This window comes from Lycorma delicatula, chromosome 1 (assembly GCF_047948215.1).
Source record: "Lycorma delicatula isolate Av1 chromosome 1, ASM4794821v1, whole genome shotgun sequence".
Lineage (NCBI taxonomy): Eukaryota > Metazoa > Arthropoda > Insecta > Hemiptera > Fulgoridae > Lycorma > Lycorma delicatula.
The window spans coordinates 179,468,445-179,495,593 of record NC_134455.1 but is presented as its reverse complement, the minus strand read 5'-3'; the positions used below and the strand labels follow the sequence as shown (position 1 = coordinate 179,495,593).

Here is a 27,149-nt window from a genome sequence, read left to right as displayed (position 1 = left end):
TGGAGGTTGGGAGTAAACATAGTTTATGAATAGGTCTTCTTATTTACCTTTTAGCAGTATTTAAATCCACAATCCTTACCAACTTGTCAGAACCTAGATGAACCTGGGTAACAATTCCATGCTTCCAAAGCATGGAAGCAGATTCCTCGGTGATTAAAACTAGATCTACCGAAAGATTACAGGAAGGAATACGCCATTCATTGCATTGTTGTAGATAATGCAGATAATTTTTGCATCTGATAATTTTTTTATCTGCTCCGAATTGAGTGAATAAATTTTTGAATAAATTGCCAGCGGCCTAAACAATTGTCAACCTTCTGATAATTAGGTTCAAGCAAAGATGTAATAGGGCATCCAATTAGAAAATGTCTTGGAGAGACATTTTGGTTCTGGATCTTCAATGATCTGTGGAAATAGAGAAAATAGGACGCAAATTGAGACATGCTTCAGTTTGAGTTAGAATTGTATATAACTCCTCAAAATTCAGAATTGTCTGTTCTATTTCATGACATAAATGAAATTTAATGCTCTTTGTTGTGCTCTTCCATAAACCGCCAAAGTGGGGAGAAGTGGGTGATATAAATGACCACTGTCATGTCTTATTTAGTTGAAAATGAATGTATGCCAATTTAAATTTATCTGATTTAAAGAGTTGATATAGATTGTAGAGGATATTTCTAGTGCAGTGAAAGTTAAAGGCATTGTCAGAAAAAAATTTGAGTAGGAATACCTCTATGAGATATAAATCTCTTTAAGGCTGCAATAAATGCTTGTGACAAAAAATCAGTCACCAATTCTAAGTGTATGGCTTTAGTAGCAAGGCAAATGAAAAAAGTGATATAAGCCTTACCCAAAGACTTAAATCTCTGCCTACCATAGTGTATTATAATCGGACCACTATAACCTACTGCATAAGCAAAGAAAGGTCGAGAGGGAGTCACTCTATAAGATGGTAGTTGACTAAGTTGTTGAATTTGTGTTGATGCATTAAACTTAAAGCAAGATATGAATGACTGATGAAATAATTATTTTAGCGTTTAGTATCCAATACTTTTGATGCAACGAATGTTGTATTAAACTGAGTACCAGCTTGGAGAAGTATTAAATGCTCAGCAGTAATAATTAATCAGGTGATATTAACATCTGGATGTATAACAATAGGTTGCTTTGCATGGTAATATAATAGAGAATGTTGTAGCCTACCTCTACACATAGTAAGCCCAATTCATCCAAAAATGGATCAAGAGAAATAAGCTTACTTTGTTTAACAATAATTTGATTGTTTTTTTGACTATTTATCTCATTACCAAAGTGTATAGATTGGGATTGTAGCAAGAAGGTAAGAGTATGATAGTTCTTGTGTAGATAATGGACCAAAAATTTGTTCTGATCAGTTCAACTTAATATTATGAATAAACCGGAAGCAAAAACTAAATGTGCAGAGAAACATGATGAGAACTGTTATGTATAATCAAGCAAAACAGTAGACACATTTGACATTGAAATAGATAATTTATCACAGCCTAATTCAAATAGGAGGGCCAGATGGTGTAATGGTTAGTAAACTGGCTTCTTGATCAGCTGATTTGGGTTCAATTCCTTACAATTAGTCACTCATTTTATCCATCTTGTCTTTCTTATTAAAATACATTTAAAAAATCTAAGATTAAATATAAAAATATAGAAATAAACTAATGTTGTTTTATTGAACCGGTAAAAGAAATTATAGTGCCATCATTAATACTGGATAATGCATTAATATTAAAATAATTTGCTCGTTTGGGAAAATTAACTTTTTTTATTATAATATAGAATATTACAACTGACAAGTATTTTTATAATCTATTTTCTAACAGAATCCACTTTGGTCTATGAAAATAGTTCTACCTCATAAACTTTCTAGATGCCCTACTTCTTTTGGAGTATAGAACATCATTATTTTCATGTCTTGAGCTTAATAAAAATTAAAACATTAATGTTTCAAAGAAAATTGATTTTTGGAAAATTTTATGGTTGGACTAAAAACTCAGAATAGTTTAGAAGGATAGCTTCTTTTTTTTTTGTTCAAAATTTGAATGAAACTAATCTAATGGTTTAGTTTTAAAGTGAGCTTCCAGGGATAGAAATAGACTAATTGACAGTTTACAGATACTATGGCCCTGAGAACATGTACATCTGTTGAAATCATATGTAAAATGTAATTGAATGTTACTTGTGATCAATAGTTTCTCTTTTTTCTTTAAGCAGATTTTGATTTTATGAAACTGAATCCAGACAGTATTTTAACAGCGCAGTAGAATCAAACTCAAATATTTTTATGATAGGAAATATTGATCGAAGTAGTAAACTGAATAACCTTAGTTTCAATAAGTGTTTAATAGTGATTAATTTTATTTTTTGTAGAAAAACATGTATGTTATGATAATGTAAATCAGTTTCAATGTGGAGATGGTAAATGCATTTCTTCAAGTAATGTATGTGATCAACAGCCTGATTGTACTGATAGAAGTGATGAAAATTCAACTTTATGTGGTAAGTGTTGATAATAGAGCTATTCATACATGGTGATAGTAGAGTACAATTTATTTTATAATGCTTGGCTTTTCATTTCAGTTCCTGGCTTGGACTTTGCCTTTTTATCACTTACAACTCATTACCTATGTGGAGTCAAAGTATTTTTTTTAGGATCACTCATAAAATATTTGTATTATTAAATTTTTATGTTAAGTTTTGTAAATAAAGTAAAGTTAATTTCAACATGTAATGTGTTGGTGGTTGTTCCATGTTTATATTTTATACATCTTCAGTATAAGGACTGACTGTTCTTATAAACTTCTTGTAGATTTTTTTTTTATTTGATTGTAATGATAACCAAATTTAAGAATGTAATGTTAGAAAAATCTTAGTATTTTAAAACTGTTTACCTATTATCTTTTTTTTAAATGGCTTAAATGATTAGGAATATTTTGTTATTGCAAGTTACTTATGTTGGTGACTTGTATTTAGCATCTGTTTTATCTATACTCTATTGCTTGATCTATAATTGCTTCAGATAGTAATAATCAGATAATGCAGCAGATAGTAATAATCTGAACATTTTTTGTCAATCTGCTTGAGTGATTTAATAAATATACTGAGACACAAAGAATTTCCGGTATAATTTAAATGAGAGAAACTGTATACAAATATTTGTATTTACAGTATTGTTATATTAACAGATAAAGGGTATGACAGCATTTATAAATGTTTTGTAACAGAGGAAAGTTGTAAGACTGCATTTAATCCTATAATGGTAATAAATGCAACTTTTTTAGGTATACTGGAAGGAAATATTTGTCACAACTCGTCCAATGAGATTAGGTATCCACATTTCTAATCATGTTTACTCTAAACAGTTGCCTATGAAATTCTGTATTTGATTGTTGTATTGATTTGTCTCCCCTATGAAATATAAAACCACAATATTTTTAAATTTCATTACAAGTAGATATAAATGATGATAATTTTATGTAACATTACAGTGAAAATAAGTATGTAAGTAGACAATTCAGCATAAAAACTATTTCAGGCAATTTTCTTTTACCAAGAAGATTAATAAATTGGAGCAAAAAATGTTTACTATATGTAAACATATAGGAACATATAGGATGTGTGTTGAAGATCAGGTCTTGGTAGCAGACAATGTATACACATTACTATGAACAACATATAAACAACAGAAAGCTGTATAAAATTATAATTTTGAAATATCAATCTTCAAAATCAATCTTCAAAATAAAGTCAATAGTGTTTGAGAGCCTACATCCTATTCCTTGTAAATAAATATTGAATAATATGCCAATCTGATGAGTAAGTAGTAGATTCATGTTTTTAGGATGAGAGGTTATAATTACAGTAGAAGTAGATATAAATGTTAAATGCCAAGTTGAAAAATTATGTAAGATGTATGGAACTATAAAATGGAACAATGAAATGAGAGGAAGGACACATTAACATTTTACAAGACTATGGCTATTCTTGCTGGATTGAATTATATGGAACTGATTCACAGATGCTAACCTCAAAAATTGAAATTGGTTAAGAAATGGTGATACAAAGAAGCATTTGAAAATTTATGACATTATTCAAAAGCTGTAGAAAACAGAAGTAATTATTTAGGATGTATTTTCCAGATGAATGGTGAATGCACATCAAAAAAAAATTTTAACAAGTTAGGAATTTTAACAAGGAAATTTTTTCAAACCCCAGAAACTTTTATTTTTTTCCTTGCATCCTGACCCCATTGAGGAAGATACCTCCCTTGTAACAAATCCATTTGCTACACCACCCCCTCCATTCCTAGCTCTGATGGGTTTTACTGGAAGTCGTCTTTTAGATCCTCTATACTTGATAACACAGTCATCAGTTTGGCCTCTGTCAGGATGGCGCTGATGCAAATGCTTTGGCAGACATTCCATCAGTGTATTAACACAACCTACTATTGCCTTCGTATGGCCTTTTCCAATCACAACCACCTACTATAACTTACAACCCTCAACTATCAAATTAATTGATTTGTGGAAGCACGACCCCTATGTCTTCCTCTAACACTGAAGGTTTCACAAAAATCTCTTCCTATATCTATCTTCAATTAGACTATGCACTCAGATTGATTCTTTAAACACCAAAAATACTATCCTCATACCAATAAAACAAATGTTGATCACAACCACAACAATTTTGTCCTATAATTCAATTTACTCAGAGTCCTCTTGATTTATTTAAAAGTCTAGAAACAGATTCACAAATTTAATAAGCCTCTAATGAAAATATATCCTATTTCTGTCTGCTTTGGTCTACCTTTGGGAGCGAGGTTAATATCTACACCTTCCCATACTGTAGTTTCATCACAGAGTTCTTCACACATCCTATCCTATCTCATCCTATCAGCTAATATCTCACCTAACCAGAGCTTGATGCCAAAATGACTATCTTGGTGAAGTAAGCACCCAGACAGATCTCTATCCACTCAGGTTGCTATTCTATTTATATATCTATAACAGTATCAGACTTTGTCAGGCATCCTTCACAGAGCTAAGAATCTAAGAAAGCCAGCAGCTATGTTCCATTCCCTTTCAGTTTGCCAATTAACTTGCAGATCAAAACCAGAATTGATCGTTGCAAGCTACTCTCTCTCTAGCTACTTTGGTACATTTAGGTTCATACCTAGGGCAGAAAAACATCACATCAATATAAGGCATGAGACACATCATCAATGACCCTATACTCCAGACACATACATTAATCAAACCAAATCTGGCCAACATGTTTTGAAAAGCACCATGTTCAGAAAGAAAATATGTAATATGCTGATTGCGGGAAATCCGCCTAACTATCTGTATATGTCTCACATCTGGAAAAATACCATGCTTGTAATGTCCATCAGATGATTCAATCCACCTTGTATTTACATTTTAAAACTTTTATTTACATTTCAGAATACCTGTGTGATATTTCTACACAGGCATCTTCTTTCCTTAATACTTTCTGTAGTGTGATTAAAGTTTTTATGATGTGGTACCTTCTTTAAACTTATTCTTCCCTGAAGAAGGTTTGGGACAGTCAACCCTTTAGATCAAATTTTGCTTAAATTCATCATCATTCTCGAACCATGACCACCAAGCTACATCTGTTGTAGTAAGACTGGAAATTATTCTAAGCAAGATCATAGGGGATGCAAAAAATCTTCTACTTAATTTCCTGAATTATTCCTGAGTTGCTGCATGAACATTGTCAACAGTAGTTGAACACAATAAAATGTTCTGAATATTCTATCTGAATGCAGCTCAAAAAATTACCATAAACCACACATACTGTTCAATCGACATAAATTTTTTTCCAAACCACTTCTTTTTTTTTCTTATTAAATGATGGACCTAGTTTCATCACCAGTCCTAATGAATTCAAGTAGTTTCTTTTCTAACGAATTTAAAAAAAAAAACATTCAAGCTGAATTCATATATTGTTGTTTTGTAATGTCAGTTAAGTAAAAAGGCATCCCCCTCATGCTGAGGTTTTTATTGAGAGGTTATTCAATTAACATCTTTTCTGATGCTTTATGGGTCTGACTTCAGTCCCTGAAGTGTATAAAAATATCATCAATAGTAATGCCATGATTTTCTTACATAACATTGCAAATTATAGAATTGGCATTGTTTACAGTTGTTGAGTGCAATCTCTGAGCGTTATTTTTTACTTTTTTACGTCCTACTGTAAATATTGCTCACTGATATTACTATTTAGAATATCTTGCACTCTTCCTGTTAGCGTAAGTTGATTCATATTGGCTATTCATATTATCTCTTTTTTCTTGAAGCAAAACCTATGTATGATAGAGGGTATTTTCAATGTATTATCTATTGAAGTAACATATCTGAAATTTCAGGCTAATGAGGTACTAGGAAGCATTGCTGCATAAAACAAATTATGGCAATAGCGGAGTGGCCAAATCGTCTCAATAACACAACTGCCTTATTTCTTGTTGTTTGGATCTATGTATATTAGAACTTCTAGAGCAGTTTTATTTTTTTTTAAATAGAGTAATTTGTTTATCGGATGCCTGTCAAATAGTGTTTCAAATAAGGAAATCATGTAGTATTGCTTTATGATCATTTTAATAACTGTATTCTACCTATGTGTGAAATGTTTACCATACTTTGAAAATAACAGAACACTCTTTAACATGTTTAGTGAAACTAAAAAAAAGACTATGTATCATTATGTTTCAGTAAAACTGAAGCTTTTAACATTTTATCAGTTTAAAACACTTGCCTTATTTATTAACTTACCAGTTATTTATTAACTTATTATTTATTAAAAAATTAGAGGTAAGTAATAAATAAATAATAATTAGTAATAATTAATAATAGAATAATAGTAAGTATATTACTTATTTAATAATAGCAAGTTAATAATTAGTATTCATTAATTAATGAATTTCATGCATTAGGCTGAAAAAAAGGAAAATGCTAAAAATGTTTAATAATAGTTATGTTATTTTTACAGAAAAGCAAAATTGCATAGCGAATGGAGTAACTTTGTTCAAATGTAACAGTGGGCAATGCATTGACAGTGAGCATGTATGTGACAATGAAAAACATTGTTCTGATGGAACTGATGAAGACAAAATTATGTGTAGTAAGCAGTTTTAAACTTCTTTTGTGATTTTACAATTATAAAAAAAAATCTGATGTGGATCCCACATGACTTCCTTGTATACCTATTAAATTACACATACACATTTTTGGCTGCACTTCATTTAAACTTATTTCATTTGAAAGTGAGATAAAATTGCTAAAATATTAGTTTTTATTAACTTTAAATATTTATACAATTATTAATTTAACAATCTTAAATGAAATATTAGGCCAGTGTAAAAGTGCCTTTATTATTATTAGATCAGTATTATTTGTATATATGTTGCAGTTTAACAAAAGTTTTAGATTTCTGCTGTGTTGTATAAATAAAAGTTAATAAAATAATTAAACTATTCCATTTAGTGAACTACTGTATACTGGTTACAAATGTTAATTTTGACCTTACGGTATAAAATATTTAGTTTTTATTATTGGGTTATTTGGTGAATAATCAAGAATGAAAAAGAAACAATCATACAGGAAACAGAAAGATAACATGAAGAAGTATATTCCTAAAAAACGATAAGAAGATGATTATGAAGAGGAAGAAAATGTTAAAACCAGAGAAAGTATGAAAAGATTAAAAGAAGATGATAGACATAAAGAGGAAGAAAACATCAAGATTAGAATAAAAAGATTAAGAATAAAAAGATAAAGAGAAGATGATGAATATAGAGAGAAAATGTGAAAACTAGAGAATGTGTACACAAATTAAGGTCAGGAGAATAATATCAAACCAAAGAGTGATTATTAAATGATTGGCAAAAAAAAAAAACAAATAAACAGAATGATTTTTTTTAATAAACTTCTGATTATTTTCATTTTTTTTTTAATCGTTATTATTAAATTATTATTTATTGTAAAACCTTTTTACAATCATAGGTTAATAATTATTAATAATTACTGCAGTTAAAAAAAAGTCCAAAATTAAAATTGTTTGGATTTTGGGATTTTTTAGACATTTTTGGTCAAGTCGATTGCAATCAAAAGGGGAGCTAGATGTCACAGCAGTCCTAAATCCAAAATTTCAACATCCTAGGCTGATCGTTTTTGATTACATACAGATGTCACACCAAAATTAGTCACATTGGATTCAGGGTTGGTCAAAATGGATATTTCCATTGAAATCTGAAAACCAAAATTTTTCATGATCCAATACTTCCTTTACTTTGTACAAGGAAGTAAAAATGGAGTGGTAAGAAGTAACTCCCACATTTTGAAGGTTAATTAAAAAAAAGTAATGAGTTAAAATAAATATTTTTATTAACATAAAACAAATATAATGCAGTTTGTTTAAACTAAGTTTGGAAAACTATGTCACTTAAATGTTGACCGTAACAGTACCGTCAAATGTTGACCGTCATTGGCAGTACATTGTTGAAATGTTTCTTGGAAGTTATTCAGTATTTTCTCTGGCACATCTTGAGAGGAATGGCGGCGATTTCTTGCCCTATTTCATCCTCTAAATCATCCAGACTTTAACGTCTATGTCTAAAACCATTTTCTTTTAAGAATCCCCACTTTCTGTGGGGATTCACTAGTGGTCAAATCTAGTGATTGTGTGGGCCAACCCAATGTCATTGAGAAATGTGAGCTGTGGCTCCATCTTGTTGGAACCAAACATCTGCTGAATCTTTGTTTGTCTAATCTAGGCTGCAGAAAGCTGTGTTGCATCTTCACATATAGTTCTAAGGTGACAGTAACTGTGACACCTTTGTGTTAAAATAAAATAGGGGCCTCCAAAGGCCAATATGTCCTATTACACACCAAACAGCAATGCAAGGACTGTGCAGCGGTTTTTGATGAACTTTGTGAGGGTTTGTGTTGGCCCTGTAATGAAAGTTATGTTTGTTTATGCTGCTGCTGAGAGATAAAGATGTGCTTCATCGCTAAACAGTAGCAGGGAGGATCTACTGTCAAAATTTGTTACACATACTTTTATTATTGATGCAGACTCTCTCACTTAATTCTTTCGCAACTACCATTTTATATAGATGCATTTTAAGCTCCCTGTGGAGAATTCTTCATAGACTCTAATAAGAAATCCCAAGTGTAATTGTATGTTTATGTGCGGTGGAGATTGTTTGATAGATGTTTTTACTGCCCGCATATTTTCTGGTAGAGTTCTGCCAGATGGTTTTCTTTTCAATGTTGATCCAATTGCATGGAGATGAGGAAACCTCGCAAAATTGTTTTACTACATGGAATGGTGGCATGTCGACAGAGTCCGAAGTTAAACAAAAGGCTTGCTGAGTTGCGACTACAGATCCTTGCTTTTGATAAATGTTCAACAAAAAAACCGTAATATTCTCCCATTCAAGCCATGATAACTAAAAATGGAGGAACCGGTGTTAACTAGCGAGACTCCATCCATCTTAGTATCACCACCATATAATGGACAGTGACATTTCAAATGTGGGAGTTACTTCTGCCGCACCTTATATATTATGTATATGTATATTATGTCCTTATGTATATGTATTTACATATAAAACATGCAGAGAAATGATGTGAACAGACTGCTATTGAGCTGAGCTAAGAACTGTTTAGAGTGCAGGATTGTGTATTATTTTTCATGTGAAGTTTTATAACTAAATTTTTTAATTTTTGTATGAATGTATTCTGAATATGGAAATAATACAGGGATATATATCATTATTATGTTTAACAATACAATGCTAAAAAATGATTACAGGAAAAAAAATTCTCAAATAATCTTTTGGACAATGTAGATTTTTATTTAAAAAAATATCATCTATCAAGTTACACAGAAAAAATTTAAAACTTGATCACTAAAAGAATTTCCTCCATAGATAAAAGAAAGAATTAAAAGATATTAAGCACATATTATGCTATGTGTAATACACATATTCCTTTGACTTTACATATATCTCTTCTTTTCTGAATCAGAACGAAAGTTTTTTCATCTACTCTTATCACTGATTCTTGTATAAATTTTCTGTAAGAATTCTTTTCCTTCTTTCAGAATGATCTTTCTTAAAATTTGAAATGTTTTTGTTTCATTTTGCTTTATAAAGTTAATTCTCAAGATATTCAAATGGTTTTATGTATTAAATATGCATTATAAAAACTTATTCTGAGAGCCAGAATGGCTTACATTTTACCCATAGTCTTTCTGAAATGAAACTGGTCTTCATCTAGATTACTTTCTTTCTACTGCACATTCCATTTTCTGTAACTTTTCCTAGTGATTAATGTTTATACATATAATGTTAAACAATGATTGTAACAATTCTCACACTTTGGCTTCATTTTATTAAATAATTAGATTATACTAAATCTTACCTGATATTACTATAGTCAAGAGGTTCTGTGGCCAAAATTTATTTTTTCTTCTAGATTATCATTCATATTTAATCATTCAGCTCTTTTTCAATGGATTTACTGATGACCTTCAATGAAAAAGGAGCTGTAGGGTTACTTTCATTTTATTTTAAGAGAAGTTGAAGGAATTGCAGAAAATTATACATTGTTTTTAAATATATATTTACAAATCTAGTTTTGTCTTTATTTTCAAATTTTTCAAAACTCTTTAATATGCTATCAAGATAGAAAAACAGTGGCTCACAGTAAAAATTAGGAAATTTGTTTTTGCTTTAAACTACGTTTTAACGTGTGATGAAAGTGTATATTTAGGATAGAAAAAGGGTTGGCAACTGATGACAGTTTTGGTTGTCTGAGAAGATCATGGCTGTTCTTTGCAATATTTCATGGGGAAACAGGTGTACAGAAAAGTATAAGGTTTCTATTATGTTCTACGCTGATGTGAAGTAACTATCTCTTTTCTTCTGGGAACATTGGTAAACGTATGGGTTATAAATGCATAATTTGTCATAATTTCTACAGGTAAATTATGACTAATTGTCATAATTTCTTTTTATAAATTCAGCTCTTAATAATTAACAGAAATGAAAAAGGTTTAATACAATTTCCATTAATTGCTTGTAAGCTATAAATCATCAATGACACAAATTTTATTTTTTGATGTACAGTTATTACATCTTAATGGACTGTAATTCACAGTTTGGTTGGCATTACCTTTACAGTTTCCGGCTCGGTTGGAAACTTAAAATTTCTGTAGTACTGGAATAGTCATTGCACTGCAATATGAGATCATTATGTATATCTGCTTGAGTATGTTTTACATTTAAATTAAAAGAAAACTAATACTCATTAATATCTGAAATTCTGAGCAAAAATTATTAGGAACAGAAAAAATATACTAAATATTGTGTATCTCGGTCTTGATTATTCACAAACTTTGAACATTTATAATATCTTACATTTAATGTTTGTCATAAAATAGTACTTATCTTACAGGAAACACGACATGTAATGATATAAATAGTTTTCGATGTAGCACTGGAAAGTGTATTAGTAAGTATAAACTGTGTGACACATTCAAAGATTGTTCTGATGGAGAAGATGAAGAAAGAGAAATGTGTAGTAAGTACTAATTTCAATTTTACACATTTTATTCAGTTTGAATATTAATAAAAATTATGTAATATTTATGAAAAAAAGATATTGAAAACACTTTAAAAAAGTAGAATAGATTGAGTATGGATTGTAATTTCCGATGAAAAAGTATAGAGTTCATTGAATTGCAATTAAAAATTTGGTTCAGAACTAATTATTAAATTCTATGAAAAATTATTTTGTAATTTGCCTTTAGACCATCATTAAGAGATTAAAACTAGTTAATAGGATTTAGTACTTCCAGTGTATATTATAAAAGCAAACATTTAAATAAACAGTGCTGTATCTATCACAGAGATGCTAAACATAAATGGAATACCTCCTCACTACACAATCCATTAATTATACTTCTTTAATAGCTTCAAAGCTGAAATTTAGAGTGTTTATTCCTAAAGGAGATCTTGAGGAAAAGTAAAAAAAAAAAATATTTTTATTTAATTAAGTATCTTTTTCAAAATATTTTCTATCTCTTATGAATTGTCTCAGTGTAAGTATCAGATCAGTTATTCTCCTTAGTCTAAATCCTACTTGTTCCTCTCTATTCATCTTTTCTCTTATCTCTATTTTTTTTTTAATTGCCCAGAACTTTGTTAGTATTGTAAGATTAACATTATTGGGTAATAGTTTGAGCACACACTTGGGGGGATCCTTTTTATATACTGGTTTACAGAAATACTTGTATATTATATAAATAAAAATAATTAATACTATGAAATTTCCAAAATAATTGTACATTATGTAAACAAAAATAATATTTGTAAATAATTTTTTATGTTGATTTGGTGACAAATTAGTATTGATTTTTATGTTAACAATAAACCATTCTCAAGTAAATCCGTACTCACATCTCATTGGTACTTAGAGTTTCGGAAAAATGTAAAATTTCAACTTTGGTTTCCTTGACTGAAGATGGGTTTGAGGATGTCAACTAATACCTTTAGTTGAGGTAGGTCTTTTAGCTGATGTATTTGTTTTATTTGGATTATTACTTCACCATGTAAGCTTGAAACTTGTGCATGGAAATATGAAATGGAAATTTTGTAATGTATGAAAAATGCTATGTCTGACTGGGATTCGAACCTGGGACTGCCGGGTGAAAGACTGAGATGCTAACCCTTAAAACATAGATTAAAGAGAACTTTTAAGATTTATATTGTTTGAGTTGAAAAACTGAGTGGCAAAATGTTCTTGCAAAGGCAAGAATGAGCATACATCATGACCAATATCATTCAACAGTTAACATGATCATACAAACAAAGGTTCTGTGTATTGTGGTTAGAAAGATTTGAATGCGTGGGACTCTGGTGCAAAAACCATGTCATTGCAATGTTATTTTCAATGGCGACCTTCCATTGAAATGATTTTAAAAGTTGGGATAAAAAGTTGAAAGAAACAGGAATTGTACAGGATAGAAATCTACTGTCACGTCAATTTTAGTGAAACATTATTCAGCTTTCTAAGTGATAAAAGCATTGAAATAATTTAAGGAAGTTATCTTCATAGTCTCAGAAAGTCTGTACTTATGAATTCAAATTGACATAAACATCCTTATCCCACCAGGTATGATATCCAGTAATCCATTAACTGTTCAAGTTGTGCCCAGGTGATGAGGTGTGATCTTACTATCAATATTCTTGGTTAGATTGGTTTGATATTTGTTAGATAGACTGATTTTCAGTGTTAATGCCAATTTTATTACTTCTGGGTATGTTCACAGACAATGTCTGAATGTGATCACAAAAATCATCATGAATCCAATGAAAATGGACATTGTTTTTTGAAAATAAACATTTTAAGTTCTCTTTTTTGAGGTCAGATGACTGGACTGTTTCTTTTATTGAAACAACTGTAACATCTCACAATTATTTTGATGTTCTTAAACTTCTTGAGATGATAATCATAACCTTTAAACTTCTTAAAGAGATGATAATCATCAAGAAGCCAATGGCTTCACAGAAGTAGGCACACTTAAATAATGTAGAAGCATTATGCAAAATTTTATGGATATCTCTGCAAGAGATTTTGCCAATAATTAATTGAAAGAAATGGATGGAAGCAATTGTTTCACAGTTTTTTAATCTTTAGACTATCTCATAATATACTCCTCAGGCTTTTATGTTTTGGTCTTTGAGAAGCACAAAACACGTGCGTACATCTTACCCATCACTGACATCTACCAAATGAAATTGCAGATCACAGAGGTAATTGAAACAGTTACCTGTTGTAGTTGTTACAGGTTGATAGGGAATGGATTACCACACTGATATGTGCAGGGTGACTTTAAGAACTTACAGTGAACTTCACTGACTATAAAGAAAATCTTAAAATATTTCCCTTCAGTTTCAACATTTCCCTTCAGTTGAAACGTAAGTTTTATGTCTTTCATTTTTACTTTCAGAGTTATAGCAATTTAAAACTGCATTATGCCTTTATGGACGCACTTAAGTTAAAAATAGATTTGTCTTATACTTCAGCCTTTCCTAGAGAAATATTTTAAGCCACGCATGTATAATTAATAAAAGTATATTAATTTTTTAATTAATGAGTAAAAATTAATGTTAAGAACTTAAAATAATTATTGCTATCTTTTTTAGATAAAAATAAGAATGAAAGAAAAGAAATAAACGGTTTTAACTATTTTCTTTGTAACAATGGCTTTGGTATCAGCCATGAGAAAGTATGTGATACATTTAATGATTGCCTTGACAATTCTGATGAGGATCCATTAATATGCAGTAAGTAAAGTTCTAATTCTTTAAGTTCAGCTCAAAAGTTTATTGTAAAATTAAGTATAAATTCAGTTTAATTACACAAGAGGATTGTAACATGATAATGAGGATTAGAATTATAACATGAATATCAGTTTAATTCTGAAAAATTAATGTATAGAGCTTATTAAAAAAAAAATCAACTTTTATTATGAAAAACAAACAACAGAAAATGTTAAGACTTTTAAAAATTAAAAATAGCTGATTTTAGTACAATAAATCGAGTAGACCTTTGAAAAGTTAGATTGACAACATGTGCTGTATGCTTAGAAATTAATTTGAATACTACTCACTGTTGAGTAGCATGTTAAAATTGTGGTTACATAAACAGTAGGCGACTTAGTTGTTTTGACATAATTTTGAATGTATTTAATTATATTTGAGAATCAAGTTATTGTTTTTGTGTTAGTGTTTTCTGTTAGTGTTTTTGTGTTTATTGTACTCTGTACTATATCTACATTTTTCCAACTGAATCTGAATTTAAAAAAGTGTGAATTCTTTGTTTTGGAAAATGCTGTCTCTTCACTTACCCAGAATATTTGATATGATTGATTTTTGCATATGGTTTTTGCAATGGAAGTGCTTCAGCAATGGAAGAATTCTGATGTAGGTATGCTTTTCTCTTTTTTCTGTTTAGCCTTCGTAACCATCGTAAGGTATTACTTCAATGGATGATATGTATGAATGTAAATGAAGTGTAGTCTTGTACAGTCTCAGGTTGACAAATTCCTGAGTTGTATGGTTAATTGAAATCCAACCTCCAAAGAACACTGGCATCCATGATCTAGTATTCAAATTCGTATAAAAGTAAATCCCTTTACTAGGATTTGAACTTAGAACTCTCGACTTCAAAATCAGCTGATTTGCGATGAAGATTAACCACTAGACCAGCCTGGTGGGCTGACAGGTATCCTGCTGATAGGTATCCTGGACAAGTAATTCTAAACCGTAAAATACTTTGTAGAGTTTTTAATAATTTTCATGAGAATGGTATGTTTCCCAGTACTTATGTTTCATATGAACGTCAAGTGGTACATGATGATGAAAGGGAAAACATTCTTCAGGTAGTACAGTTTAGTTCTATAACGAGCACATGAAGAATTTTTACATGAATCAACATTCCAGAAAGTACAGCATGGAGGACATTTTTTACATGCTCACGTACTGTGTCCTTATCATGTTCAGAAAGTTCAATACCTGCAGCTTGATGACCATGCCAGATGACTGCAATTTTGTCAATGGGTTAACAATAATTACCACTTAATTCTATTCGTACTATTTTTGTATGAATCTACTTTTACCCATAACAGCATAAACAACACATGGCCTTCACATTAGTGGTCTGAAGAAAACAAACATGCTGTAGTTGAATCAAATTTCCAGCAGGAATTTTCAATAAACGTTTGGTGTGGCATGAGCAACAACCAGTTAACTGACCCTTTCATTGTAGAATAATATATCAAGGGGAGTAAAAACTAACTGGAATTTTTAAACAATGAATTTCTTACAGTGCTTGAAAATTTCTCATTGGCAAAACGAATTGAAATGTACGATCAACTTGATGGAGCACCAACAGATTTCACAAATGGAGTAAGACATTCCTAAATGAAAAATTTACTAGTAAATGGATTGGAGTAGAGGACTTGTAAACTGGCCACCAAGATCACTGGACTTTACTCCTTAGATTACTGTTTATGGGGATGCATGAATTGCAAAGAATACAAGTAAAACATACAAACATATGTGATCAACTGATCACTTGAATTCTCAATTCTGCTGCCCTGATTAAGGAACATGAAGATATCATTAGGTTGGTGATAGAAAATTTAAGGAAATGAGTTAAAAAGTGCATTGATGTCAGTTATGGAATTTTCTAACAATTATTGTAAATTTCAGCATAAACCACAGTCAGTATTTTTTTTAAAGTATTTTAATTTTTCAAAGGTGTAAATTTATTGAACTAAAACAGCAGTTTTTAATTTGTTTAAATTCATAACATTTTTCAGTTAAGTTTTCTTTTTCATAATAAAAGTTGATTTAAAAAAAAAATATGAATAGACTTTATTACATAAATTTTCTTAGAATTAAATTATCTACTAAATTTTGTAATAAAATTTATCTATTTATTAGTCATTTAATAAAGTCAATGTACTTGGAACCTAAAAAAATGTTTTTTGTCATCAAATTTTCTGTTTTACATAGAATATCATGAGAACTATGGAAGATGCAGTTCTGGGACCTATTTTATTCAATTTTTCAGGACAAAATAAAATAAGGAACCATCAGCTTTTTCCATAACGCCTTAAAAATTTCAGTATCACCTCATTTCACCAGGAGAACTGAAGTCCGGGCAAAGGTTTTGCTAGCTGTAACTCAGTAAAAAAGCGTTATGAACTTTTTTCCTTTTTTCAAGCTGTGTAATCAGATTCCAAATTATTTCCCTTTCCTCTTGAATAACCCGGTATATAAATAAAATAAATAAAAAAATCTATTAAAAAATTATATCTGTGTGCATGTGTTTGCACACAAAACATAATAAATTGATAAAATCATGATAGAATTGAAATACTTATCAAATAAATAAAGCAAACCAATGTGGTTGTGATGAAAGACTTTATTGATAATACATACAAAAATTTATTTTAATAAAAAATCTTTCTAATTAATAATTTGGACAAAAGTAACAGCTACTTTTGTAAATGTTCTATTTTTGCACAATTTTTACTACAAAATATTGGTAAACTGTTATCAGCCGTGAAATTGTACACACTTTTCATTTTCTTACTTCTTTTAGTCAAGTTTTAACTACTGCCAAGGTAGTGTTTTGGTGACATTGTCTTAAAAGATTATCTATGAATCTGTAGTAATTTTTCTTATTTTCATACAACTTTTAAAATTATTTTCTTTGAGTATGATTTTGTATTGTTTGATTAGAGAATGAGTTTTAGAGGTAAGTGCAAAGTTTAACCTTTAATTCATAATCATTTGTCAGTCAGATGACACACCTTTCTAGGTTTTGCTGTTTGGTTATGTGGTAGGTGAACGAGAAGGGCTCCCTCCTCGTTATGCATTAATTCCTTTGTCACATTAGTATTGGCAGTGTGTTTGGCATGTAAGCTTGTTTTAATTTCAAATTAGGTGATTCATTTGTGGATAGTCATCTCTAGGACAATTGTTTAAGAATAGTGTGAGTGCCCGATTTCATTGCATCATCTTGTGGACAAATGTTTAAGAACAGTAGGAGCGGATGAATTTTAGTTCTCTTTAATCAGCCAAATCAGCTTTTCTCCCCCAACCAGTCCATTATTTTACAATGGCGACAGTCGTAGAGTCTTCAACGAGCCTGCACTATATTGCTGCCAGGTCGTCATCATACGCTATGCGTTCTACATCCCCATCATATGTCAGTCGCAGCTCTCCGTTGAACCCAAGGTTACGCAGTATTGGCCTAAGAACCAACCCCTGCAGAACCCCACCAACTATGTTTACTTCGTTGCCACCATCCTCAGTGCTCAAGCTGGTCTTCCTATCGTGTAAGTAATTATTCACCACACATCTCAGATAATCACTCACGCTTCTAGAAGCAATTACGTCATTTATAACCTACCTGGGTAGACTTTCGAATGTGTTCCTGACATCTAAGAGGACTGACTAGTAATGGAATCTTCTTCTGATGCCAGGAACCACCAGCTGTTTCACTAGTCCAGTTGATCATGTAATTCAGAGCATCCACTTTGTACCTCTCTCGAATAAACCCGTATTGCCTGGGGAGAGCCTGCCGCTTGCCTCAACTTCAGTCCATAGCTGATCGACCAGCATTCAAATTCATATAACTTTCCAACCGTATTAATCAATGAGATAAGTCTGTAAACTGCATTGTCTTGCTGGACTTCTGTATTTTTTTGAATAAGCACAGTTCGTGATTCCTTCTAACAATTTTGAAATCGTGCACCCTCTAAAGCATGATTGAGTGCTTCTAATACCAACCAAAGATGCCTCTTCACTACTGTTTTAACAATAACGCCAGGAACTAGGTCCAGTCCCGGATTCTTGTTCGGATGTATTTCTCGATGGCACTGTCCAATTCATCATTCAAAAATCCAGTATTTTGTACATCCTAACTCCATAAAATAAAAACACAGTAACATTGAAACAAAACAAAACAAAGGATCAAAAACATAATTTGTAAAACAAACCATCAAGAAAAACAGAATACAAGAAAAATCTAAGCAGAGCTCTAGATCCCCTCAGTAATCCTTTCCTTTGCTAAGTACACTATGAAACTCCCCATTATTGCCCATTCGGCCTGGCTCCTCCAGTTTACACGGAGATCCAACACCGACCCGATAAAATCAAGCCGACAGATGGTCTACGTACGCATTAACTCGTATTTCGAGCATTCAAAAAGAACATGGTAGGTGTCATCCAACTGTCCATACTGAGGACACATCCCAGAATCTACCAAGCCAAATTTCTGCAGTCTGTCTCTAAAAGCACCATGACCGGAAAGAAATTGTGTCACATATTTATTAGGATTCACCTAAGAGGCATCCTGCAAACCAACAGCATCTGGAGAGAGATCATGCGTATAACGCTCACCCTCTGTCTCATCCCATCTGGCCTGCTACAAGGCATTGCCATGTTGTTCAATTTCTCGAACTTCATCCAAAGTTAAATCATCAGACTTCTTAGCGACATAGTGCTGTTGCTACTTTATTTCTCAGTCACAATAAAGTCTATCGGTTTCATGCCTGGAATGACCAAGACTGCCTCTCGTGAAATAGTGCGGTAACCACCCGTTACCATTAATAATGTTAGGCATTGAGTCCTTAATAATATGTCCCGATAACTTTTATATTTTAACCTATTTGCCCAAACAGGCGCCACATGTAGCATAATGCCTCGCACACGCCTTCATACAGGATGCTCAAATACCACAAGTATAAATACCACAAGTCAAATGCCGAAGAAGACATTCCAGGCCCTCTCTGCGATGTATTGAAGGTGCTTCTTAAATTGCAGTTTCTCATTAAGAAACACCACGAGGTAACTTCTGAACCTGAACATACTTTATATGCTGGCCTGCCATTGAAACACAGACACGCCGACTCACTGCCATGGCCTTTGAGGAGCATCATCGTGGTCTTTTCCGGCCTAAACGTCAATTTGTGTTGATAACCCCACAGCTGAAGCATCTTGCAAGGCCGAGTGGCTCGGAGTTCAACCTTCCTCTGAGAGCTTCCTTCGACTAGCAGGATCCCATTGTCAGCATAAGCCACGATGCAACACATGCTGGACAACCTCAGCCGCAGGAGAGAATCAAACTCCACCATTCACAATAATGGACCCAACACACTGTCCTTGCCTTGAGACATCCTTTAGACAGCATCTTGCAAACTTAATGCTGCCCTTGCGGAGCAGCACATCCCTATGACTGAAGTAACTTTTCATAACTTGCAATTCACTTACAGTACATTCTCTTTTTTGGAGTTGGTAAATAGCAGAATGCCACCATAGGTATTTTTTATTTTATTTTTTTTTTTCGTTTAACCTCAGAGTCCACAGTTAAGCATTACTTCAGAGGATGATATGAATGATTTGTAGCGTGTGTGAAAATGCCATGCCTGACCGGGATTCGAACCCGGGACATTTAAATACCATAGGTATTTAAATGCTCTGGAAATGTCCAGGAAAATTCTCAGGACATATTTTGTCTCACTGGTTGTTACCACCCTCATCACACGGAGTGTGGCGTCCTCAGTACACTTTCCTTGGTGAAACCTGTACTGATTTTCCATCAATAATCTTTGCAAGGTAAACCTATCATTTATACGTAGATACAGAGCTTTTCAAAGACCTAGCCAGTAACCGAAAGTAACATCTGAGGCCTATATGACAAACTAACAGTGAGATCCTTGTCGCCACCTTTAAACAACAATTTCACAATCCCCTTCTTCCAACACACAGGTAAGTAACCAAACAACAGTTTATTAAATACATGTGTGACAACTCTCACACTCACCCCAACCGAGCAAACAAGAAACTCTGCCGTTATTCCATCAAAGTCTGGGGCCTTATTCCTACCTAAACTACAGATAGCTTGATGCACCTCAGCCTTGGTAATCTCCAAGGATACTGCACACCTGCAGAACTGAGCGTCCTCTCGCTGCACCTGCAGATGGTATGCGGTCTTTCCAGCTTTACTATCATCATGGTAGTAAATCATCTAGTAATTTGTGTACAGTCTCAAAGTATCTGAAATTACACCAAAGCTAGTAGAGAGAGCAGACAGAAGAACATCCTTTTGTCGTTTGTGTCCCAACACTTTGTATACTACGCCCCAGGGATCCCTGTTCCCCTACTCATGAACGAAGGAATGCCAGAAGTCTCTTTTCACAATCCGGACTGTATGAAAATAATGACATCTCAGGGTCTTGTATTCAGCAACAAGGGGGGGGGGGGATTTGGGTTTGGGATGTAAGGGAAGGGAGTTATTTAAAGAAATGTGTTCCCCCTTATAAACTGTTTAGGAATTATTCATTTACTAAACTTTCACCACAAAAAATTTTCCAAGTCCTTGTTTATGAACAGTTTCTTCCTGTCTTCATTTGCAGAGCAACAATTTACTCTATAATAGACCTTATTGCCAATGACAATAAGGTCGATTGCACAAATAACCTAATAAAATTCAATCCGTCATCCAAAACTCAAACCAATCACTGATGATACATGTCTACAATAACTCAAACCTCAATTTCCACTCCCATGAATCAGTAAGAAATCTGAAAAAGGAGAAGGCTTAAACTGCTGTATAGATATGTAACAAACTATCATTCCTTTAAGCTATCATATTTTGTCTTTTTGCTATATTAGGTGATAAACAGTATGATTTTTGATGTGGACAATTTTTGATTATTGCTTATAAAAAAGCAGTTGAAGAATATTTAAAAAAATAAAATTTATGATTACAAAACATAAAACTGTCATAGATTTGCAGTAAAAGTATTTTTGATAAGTATTATTAATTATGAATTCATTTTGTTTTTTGTAAGAAATTTTTTGTTTACAGTCAATTAGAATTCTGAATTTCTCTTTTTATATGACCTAATATGTGTGGAGAGATGCTGTTTGAATTCATTTTGCTATTATATTAGTGTCACAGTTATTACATCACATTTATTTTTACATTTAGCTTGCATCTTTTCTCTTCCTCTTATTTCTAAAATATTTTATTTGTTTTTTATTAAGGTTCCTTGACATATATGTATATATATATGAATTTAGTAACATTGTAACTTACATTTTATTAATTAATTTATTTAAACATAAAATTAATAAAGAAATACAAAGTGTACTATATAAATATGAAATGTGTGCTATAAACTAAACTTATTAAAATTATTACTATTTAGATGTAGATACATGTTTTCATGAATTATCCATTGTACTGTTTCTGACTTTGATTATTGATATCCTTCAAAAAACCTAAACATGATCTGAGATAGCAATACAGTGTCTGTTTATGGGGTCAATAGTAATTATTCCCCCTTGCACCTAGTGAGATAAAGGTGAGAGTTCCATAAAATTTATTTTTGTTGCATCAATCATGATTGATGTAAATATGTTGAAGAAGCATCATTCCAAAAGGGAAGGATGAAAACTGATATTCTTTCATCTGTGTTTGTAATTAGGCAATGATTGAATACTTCTTGCCGAACTCATTTCATGATACATGTTTGGTTTCAAGAATTTAACCATTTTTATTAACCAATAATTCCAGTGGCAATTCCACGATTAGGTAATTATTTATTGAGAGACATATCGGGAATTGAGTTTTTACCATTAGATACCATCCAACAGAAAAAGGAGCCACACTGGAGGCCTTATGTTAAATAGAGAGGTTTTGAAAATAATTTTTGGTTTCAAAACTGTACCTTACTGAGTAAGTGGCGGTTTATTATGAAAATTTAGTAAAAAAAAGTCCTGGTGTTTCTTATGTATGAAGGTTTTATTAAAAGACAACCATGTTTCTTGTTAAACCATTATATGTATATTGTTATTCTATTATAAGTTTTTGACATTTTCTTTTTCAGATCGTACATGTGACAACAGTAGCAATAATAATTCAATAAAGTTATTTAAGTGCAAAAGTGGTCAGTGCATAAATGATGTGTTTGTTTGTAATGGCCATAATGATTGTGTTGATGGATATGATGAACTTACGGAAGTCTGTGGTAAGTTTTCAGTGTTTATTTTAATGTTTAATTATTGCTAACCAATTTTTTTCAGTGAAAAACAAACTGTAAATGTGTATGTGTGTGTGTGTGTGTGCACACACACACACACACACACACACACACGCGCACAGATGGTTAGTTATTTTTGATAATATTAACCCTACTTTTATATTTATTTTGATGTAGGTGGAGAAAAACGACACTGCCCTAAGGGTATGTATAAATGTGCAGGAGGCCAGTGTATTCCTGGTGAAAGTAAATGTAATGTAATTTTGGACTGCTATGATGAAAGTGATGAATCTAATGACACATGTGGTAAGCTAAATTTGTATATTTTGTCAAAACTAATAAATAACAATAATACATTGTTATTAATTCTGGCAATTTAAGCAATTTTGTTTAAAATTTTTAAATTATTAAAATCTTTAATTTAGGCAATTTTAAATTTTGTTCATCTTACTGTGGTGTTTTTACTTTATTATTAGTTGTTACATAAAATTTTAATTTTATTTTTTGTAACACATAATACAGCCTGTTTCACAGTCAGCTGTATTATGAAACTACTTACAGCCACCATTGTTTGATTACTGTATAGTGTTTGTTCATTTGTTATTGTCTTACTTGAATACAATATTTATTTGTTCAATGATGAGTCAATATTTTCTGAATATCCCAATAAATTAGGAGATAAGATTTGTTAATTTATCAGAAGTAGGTTTGTTTTTGTTTTTTTTTTTTTTTTCTATTTGTATTTCAACGATTCCTAGTCTGAAGGCAACTTATTATTTTGTTCAACAATTTTGCATTTATTATAAAAAAAATTAATTTAATTTTGTATTTTGTAGCTTATTCTTGTAAAATTAATATTATGTTTATTAGGAATAGGTTGTATGTTCTCAGAGCAGAATACTTTGAAATTGCATTTTAGTTCTATTTATCTGGGATCTCTTAGAGATTGTGGGCCTTGGAATTAAAATGACTGAGAAAGTATCTCTGCAGTCTATTTAACTGGGACAAGATCATTTGTTAAATAGAACTTACTCATGAAAGATAAAAAATAATTGTTTTAGAGCATCATAAACTCCAGGGCTAAATATCACTAGTTTTTTTTTAGCACTTGCCTTAGACCCAATTCAGTTTTCCAACAATTCCTGAACTTCAGATTAACTGCAAAGGGTGAACCTGTTTCAAAGGTGGTTCCAAAGGCCAAAAGGTGATGGTGAATGTTTTTGGGATAGTAATGGAATTTTGTTTATTGATTATCTTCAAAAAGACAAAACAATAATGGGATAATACTACATGACAAGCTGAAGGCAAAAAAAAACACATTTGAAGAAGAAGAAAGTACTTTTCCATTAGGACAATGTGCCTACTCACACATTGGCAATTACCATGGTTAAAATTCATGAATTGCACTTTGAATTGGTTGACCAATCACTGTATTCACAGATCTGGCCTTAAACAACTTTTTCTTGTTTCCTTAAAGTTTTGTTTGGAGGAAAGAGATTTTCATCGAACGAGGTGGTTATCGCATATGTAAATGCCTATTTTGCAGAGAAAGACACCAGCTACTATTTGGAAGGGTTAAAGTAGTTAGAGCATCGCTGGAAAAAAAATATTGACTTGAAAAGAGATTTTGTTGAAAAATAAAAGTGTATTTGACAGAAAAAGAACGTCTGTTAGGCTCAAAACTTTTCAGACAACCCTCATATATATATATATATATATATATATATATATATATATATATACACACACACATTATATTTACTTAATTTGTGTTTATTATATATATTATTTATCATATTACAATATAATTATAGTGATTATAATTATAAGAGTAAAACTACATACTATATATTCTTTACAAACAATAATAAATCATTTAGATTTTCTTATCTGTCTTGTGAGATTTGATGAAACATATTTATAGTAATGTGTGTTGGAACATAGTTTTAACAGAATTATTGTGTGAGAGTAATATAAACATATGTTTATATTATTTTGAACAATTTACAAAGTTCATCTTTAAATTTATTATCCACTACTCAGGAATTATTTTCTTAAAAATTAATTTTTCCCAAATGCTTCCCATTGAGTGAAGGAGGCCCCAAAATGAAAAGGTTTTTCATTTTTCAAGAATACCAAAAATAGTCGCACCATTCTACTTTAATCAAATCCTTCATAAGTATAGAAACAATAAATTTTCTATTTATTTTTACACCCATATATAATAAATTTAGAAATAATATTTTTTCTTGTGAAAAAAAAGAATTCATACTTTTGGTTATTGTTTTTCAATAAAAAAGAAATTATATATATATTGTAAAGATACAAGTAGAGAATAAAATGATTGAACTGAAAAGTTTTTCAAAAATGAATTGCATAACTTTCCCAGCTACATCGGTCAAGTTTGGAAAGTCATGGTATAAACACACCAAGTTATGGTAAAAACCATAGACTGAAGTGAAAATTACATTTTATTTATAAATATAATGCGTTCATTAAAAATAATGTATTTATTTTTTGTAATGATAAAGCATAATAAAACTGGAAATAAGTTTGAAATGATTAAACTTTTGTATGAATTACCGTTGGTATATGTAGGATAGTTTATTTTTAACTGATCCTGTAGCTTGAATACATAGTGTTTAATAAATGTGTAATTCTTTTAAATAAATATGTTGATCCTATTCCAGATACCACTGGTGCTGGTATTCTTTAGATTGATTTTTAATATTTATTTTTTACTATGTATTTAAGTTGACACTGAATATTTAACTGTATGATAATTTAATTAAACCAATAAGATAAAAAGAAAAAAATAAACTAAAAATGATTATTGCTGATTCATATAACTGTTTTCAAGATAAACTGGTAAGTTATAGAACGAGTATGGGCTGTATTTGGTTCAAATGATGGTTGAGATGATGAAATAAACTAAAATATATTCTTCTTGAATTGTTAAATTTTAATTTGTCACATTAGACATTTTTTGGATATCGAAAATACAAGTCATATTAGACCGATGAATAAACGACACATTAGTCAAAATAATACAGTTGAACATTATCAATAAACACTATAATCCACATTAGACTTTAGACTACAAAATAAAACTATTCCGCACTAGAATGAAATGTTACAATAAACAAATCATGACCACTCCAAGCAGGATCTGACTCTCAAATGGTCATATTAGACTAAATCGCCAGCCAGTGCTACTAGATGCTAGAGAGCAGCACCAACCGACTCAACATGGAACAGAACAATAACATAAAACTATTTATTATTTTCTGTACCTGGAAATTTATATTTTTAAAACATTTCTTGAAATTAGTTTCTTGAAAAGTGATTTTAAACAAATGTTTTATCATTTTAAGAGAAAAAGAAAATAGCATTACTTATTATTCATTTCAAAGTCAATTTAAAGATTATTTCAAGGTCAACTTTTTATATTTTAAATGTAAATGTATCATTTTTATTACAGAATCTTATTCTGCACTAAATAAACTTTGTTTGAAATTTTGTACAAGATATAAAAATGTCAGAAACAAAAATCATTGATCTAGAAAAATATGACTATGTACCAGTTTTCATTCCCTTCAACACCACTACAGAATAATAAAGGAGACACAATTATAATTTTTGTTATAATGATTTTTTATTAATCAGTTATTTGCTAGATATTATTACAAAAATAATTATCATTAGAAATTACAATAATAATTAACTTGATTTACAAAGATTGGCTGTAATTTATTGTATAGTATTAAAGTAATTTATCAATAAAATTAATACGATAATTATTAATTCATATGAAAAATAGTAATTGTTATTCATGTTTTCTGTTGCAGCAAATCATACCTGCCCTGAAACTCACTTTAAATGTAAAAAAACAAACAAATGTATTGATAAAAAATATGTATGTGATGGAATTGATAGTTGTCAAGATAACACAGATGAAGAACCTGAAATGTGCAGTGAGTATATTGCATTGTAGCGTTTATAGCAAAAAAAATAATAATGTTACTAAGTAAATAAATTAACTGGGTCAATTAATAGTAGCTGGGTCAATAAGCACAACATACCCTTTTCCTTTAATAGTATTAAAATTATAGCACTAATTATTTTCTTCCACAAGAAAAAATAAGATTTTATCCACAGGAAAAAAGTTGTTGGTTTTATTCAAAGTATGTACTGGTTTGGAATACATATTGTTCTTATAATGCTCTCTGATGATACTATCTGTAACCATAAAGAATGGGGACGGGTATATTATACTGCATTAAATAAATTTGTATGTAATTTTAAAAATATTTCTTTTTTTTAAAAATAATAGTATGAAGCTTCAGAATACATCAGTATCAATAATTACCAGAATATATAATAGTAAACCCTAATTACAACAAACTATTATAAAAATAGTTTAATGCATAACTATTATAACATTAACAATGAGCAAAATA

General features: G+C 30.9%; 1 protein-coding gene across 1 annotated transcript in view; it reads left to right on the top strand.

The window, feature by feature from the left end:
* Positions 1–27,149, top strand: part of LOC142317721 (uncharacterized) — an 83,532-nt gene that overhangs the window by 46,774 nt on the left and 9,609 nt on the right. Inside the window, exons 5-11 of the mRNA XM_075354268.1 lie at positions 2,404–2,532; positions 7,045–7,176; positions 11,517–11,642; positions 14,270–14,410; positions 22,537–22,677; positions 22,867–22,995; positions 26,538–26,663. Coding sequence (XP_075210383.1) covers positions 2,404–2,532; positions 7,045–7,176; positions 11,517–11,642; positions 14,270–14,410; positions 22,537–22,677; positions 22,867–22,995; positions 26,538–26,663 — 924 coding nt within the window. The remainder of the gene's footprint in view (positions 1–2,403; positions 2,533–7,044; positions 7,177–11,516; positions 11,643–14,269; positions 14,411–22,536; positions 22,678–22,866; positions 22,996–26,537; positions 26,664–27,149) is intronic.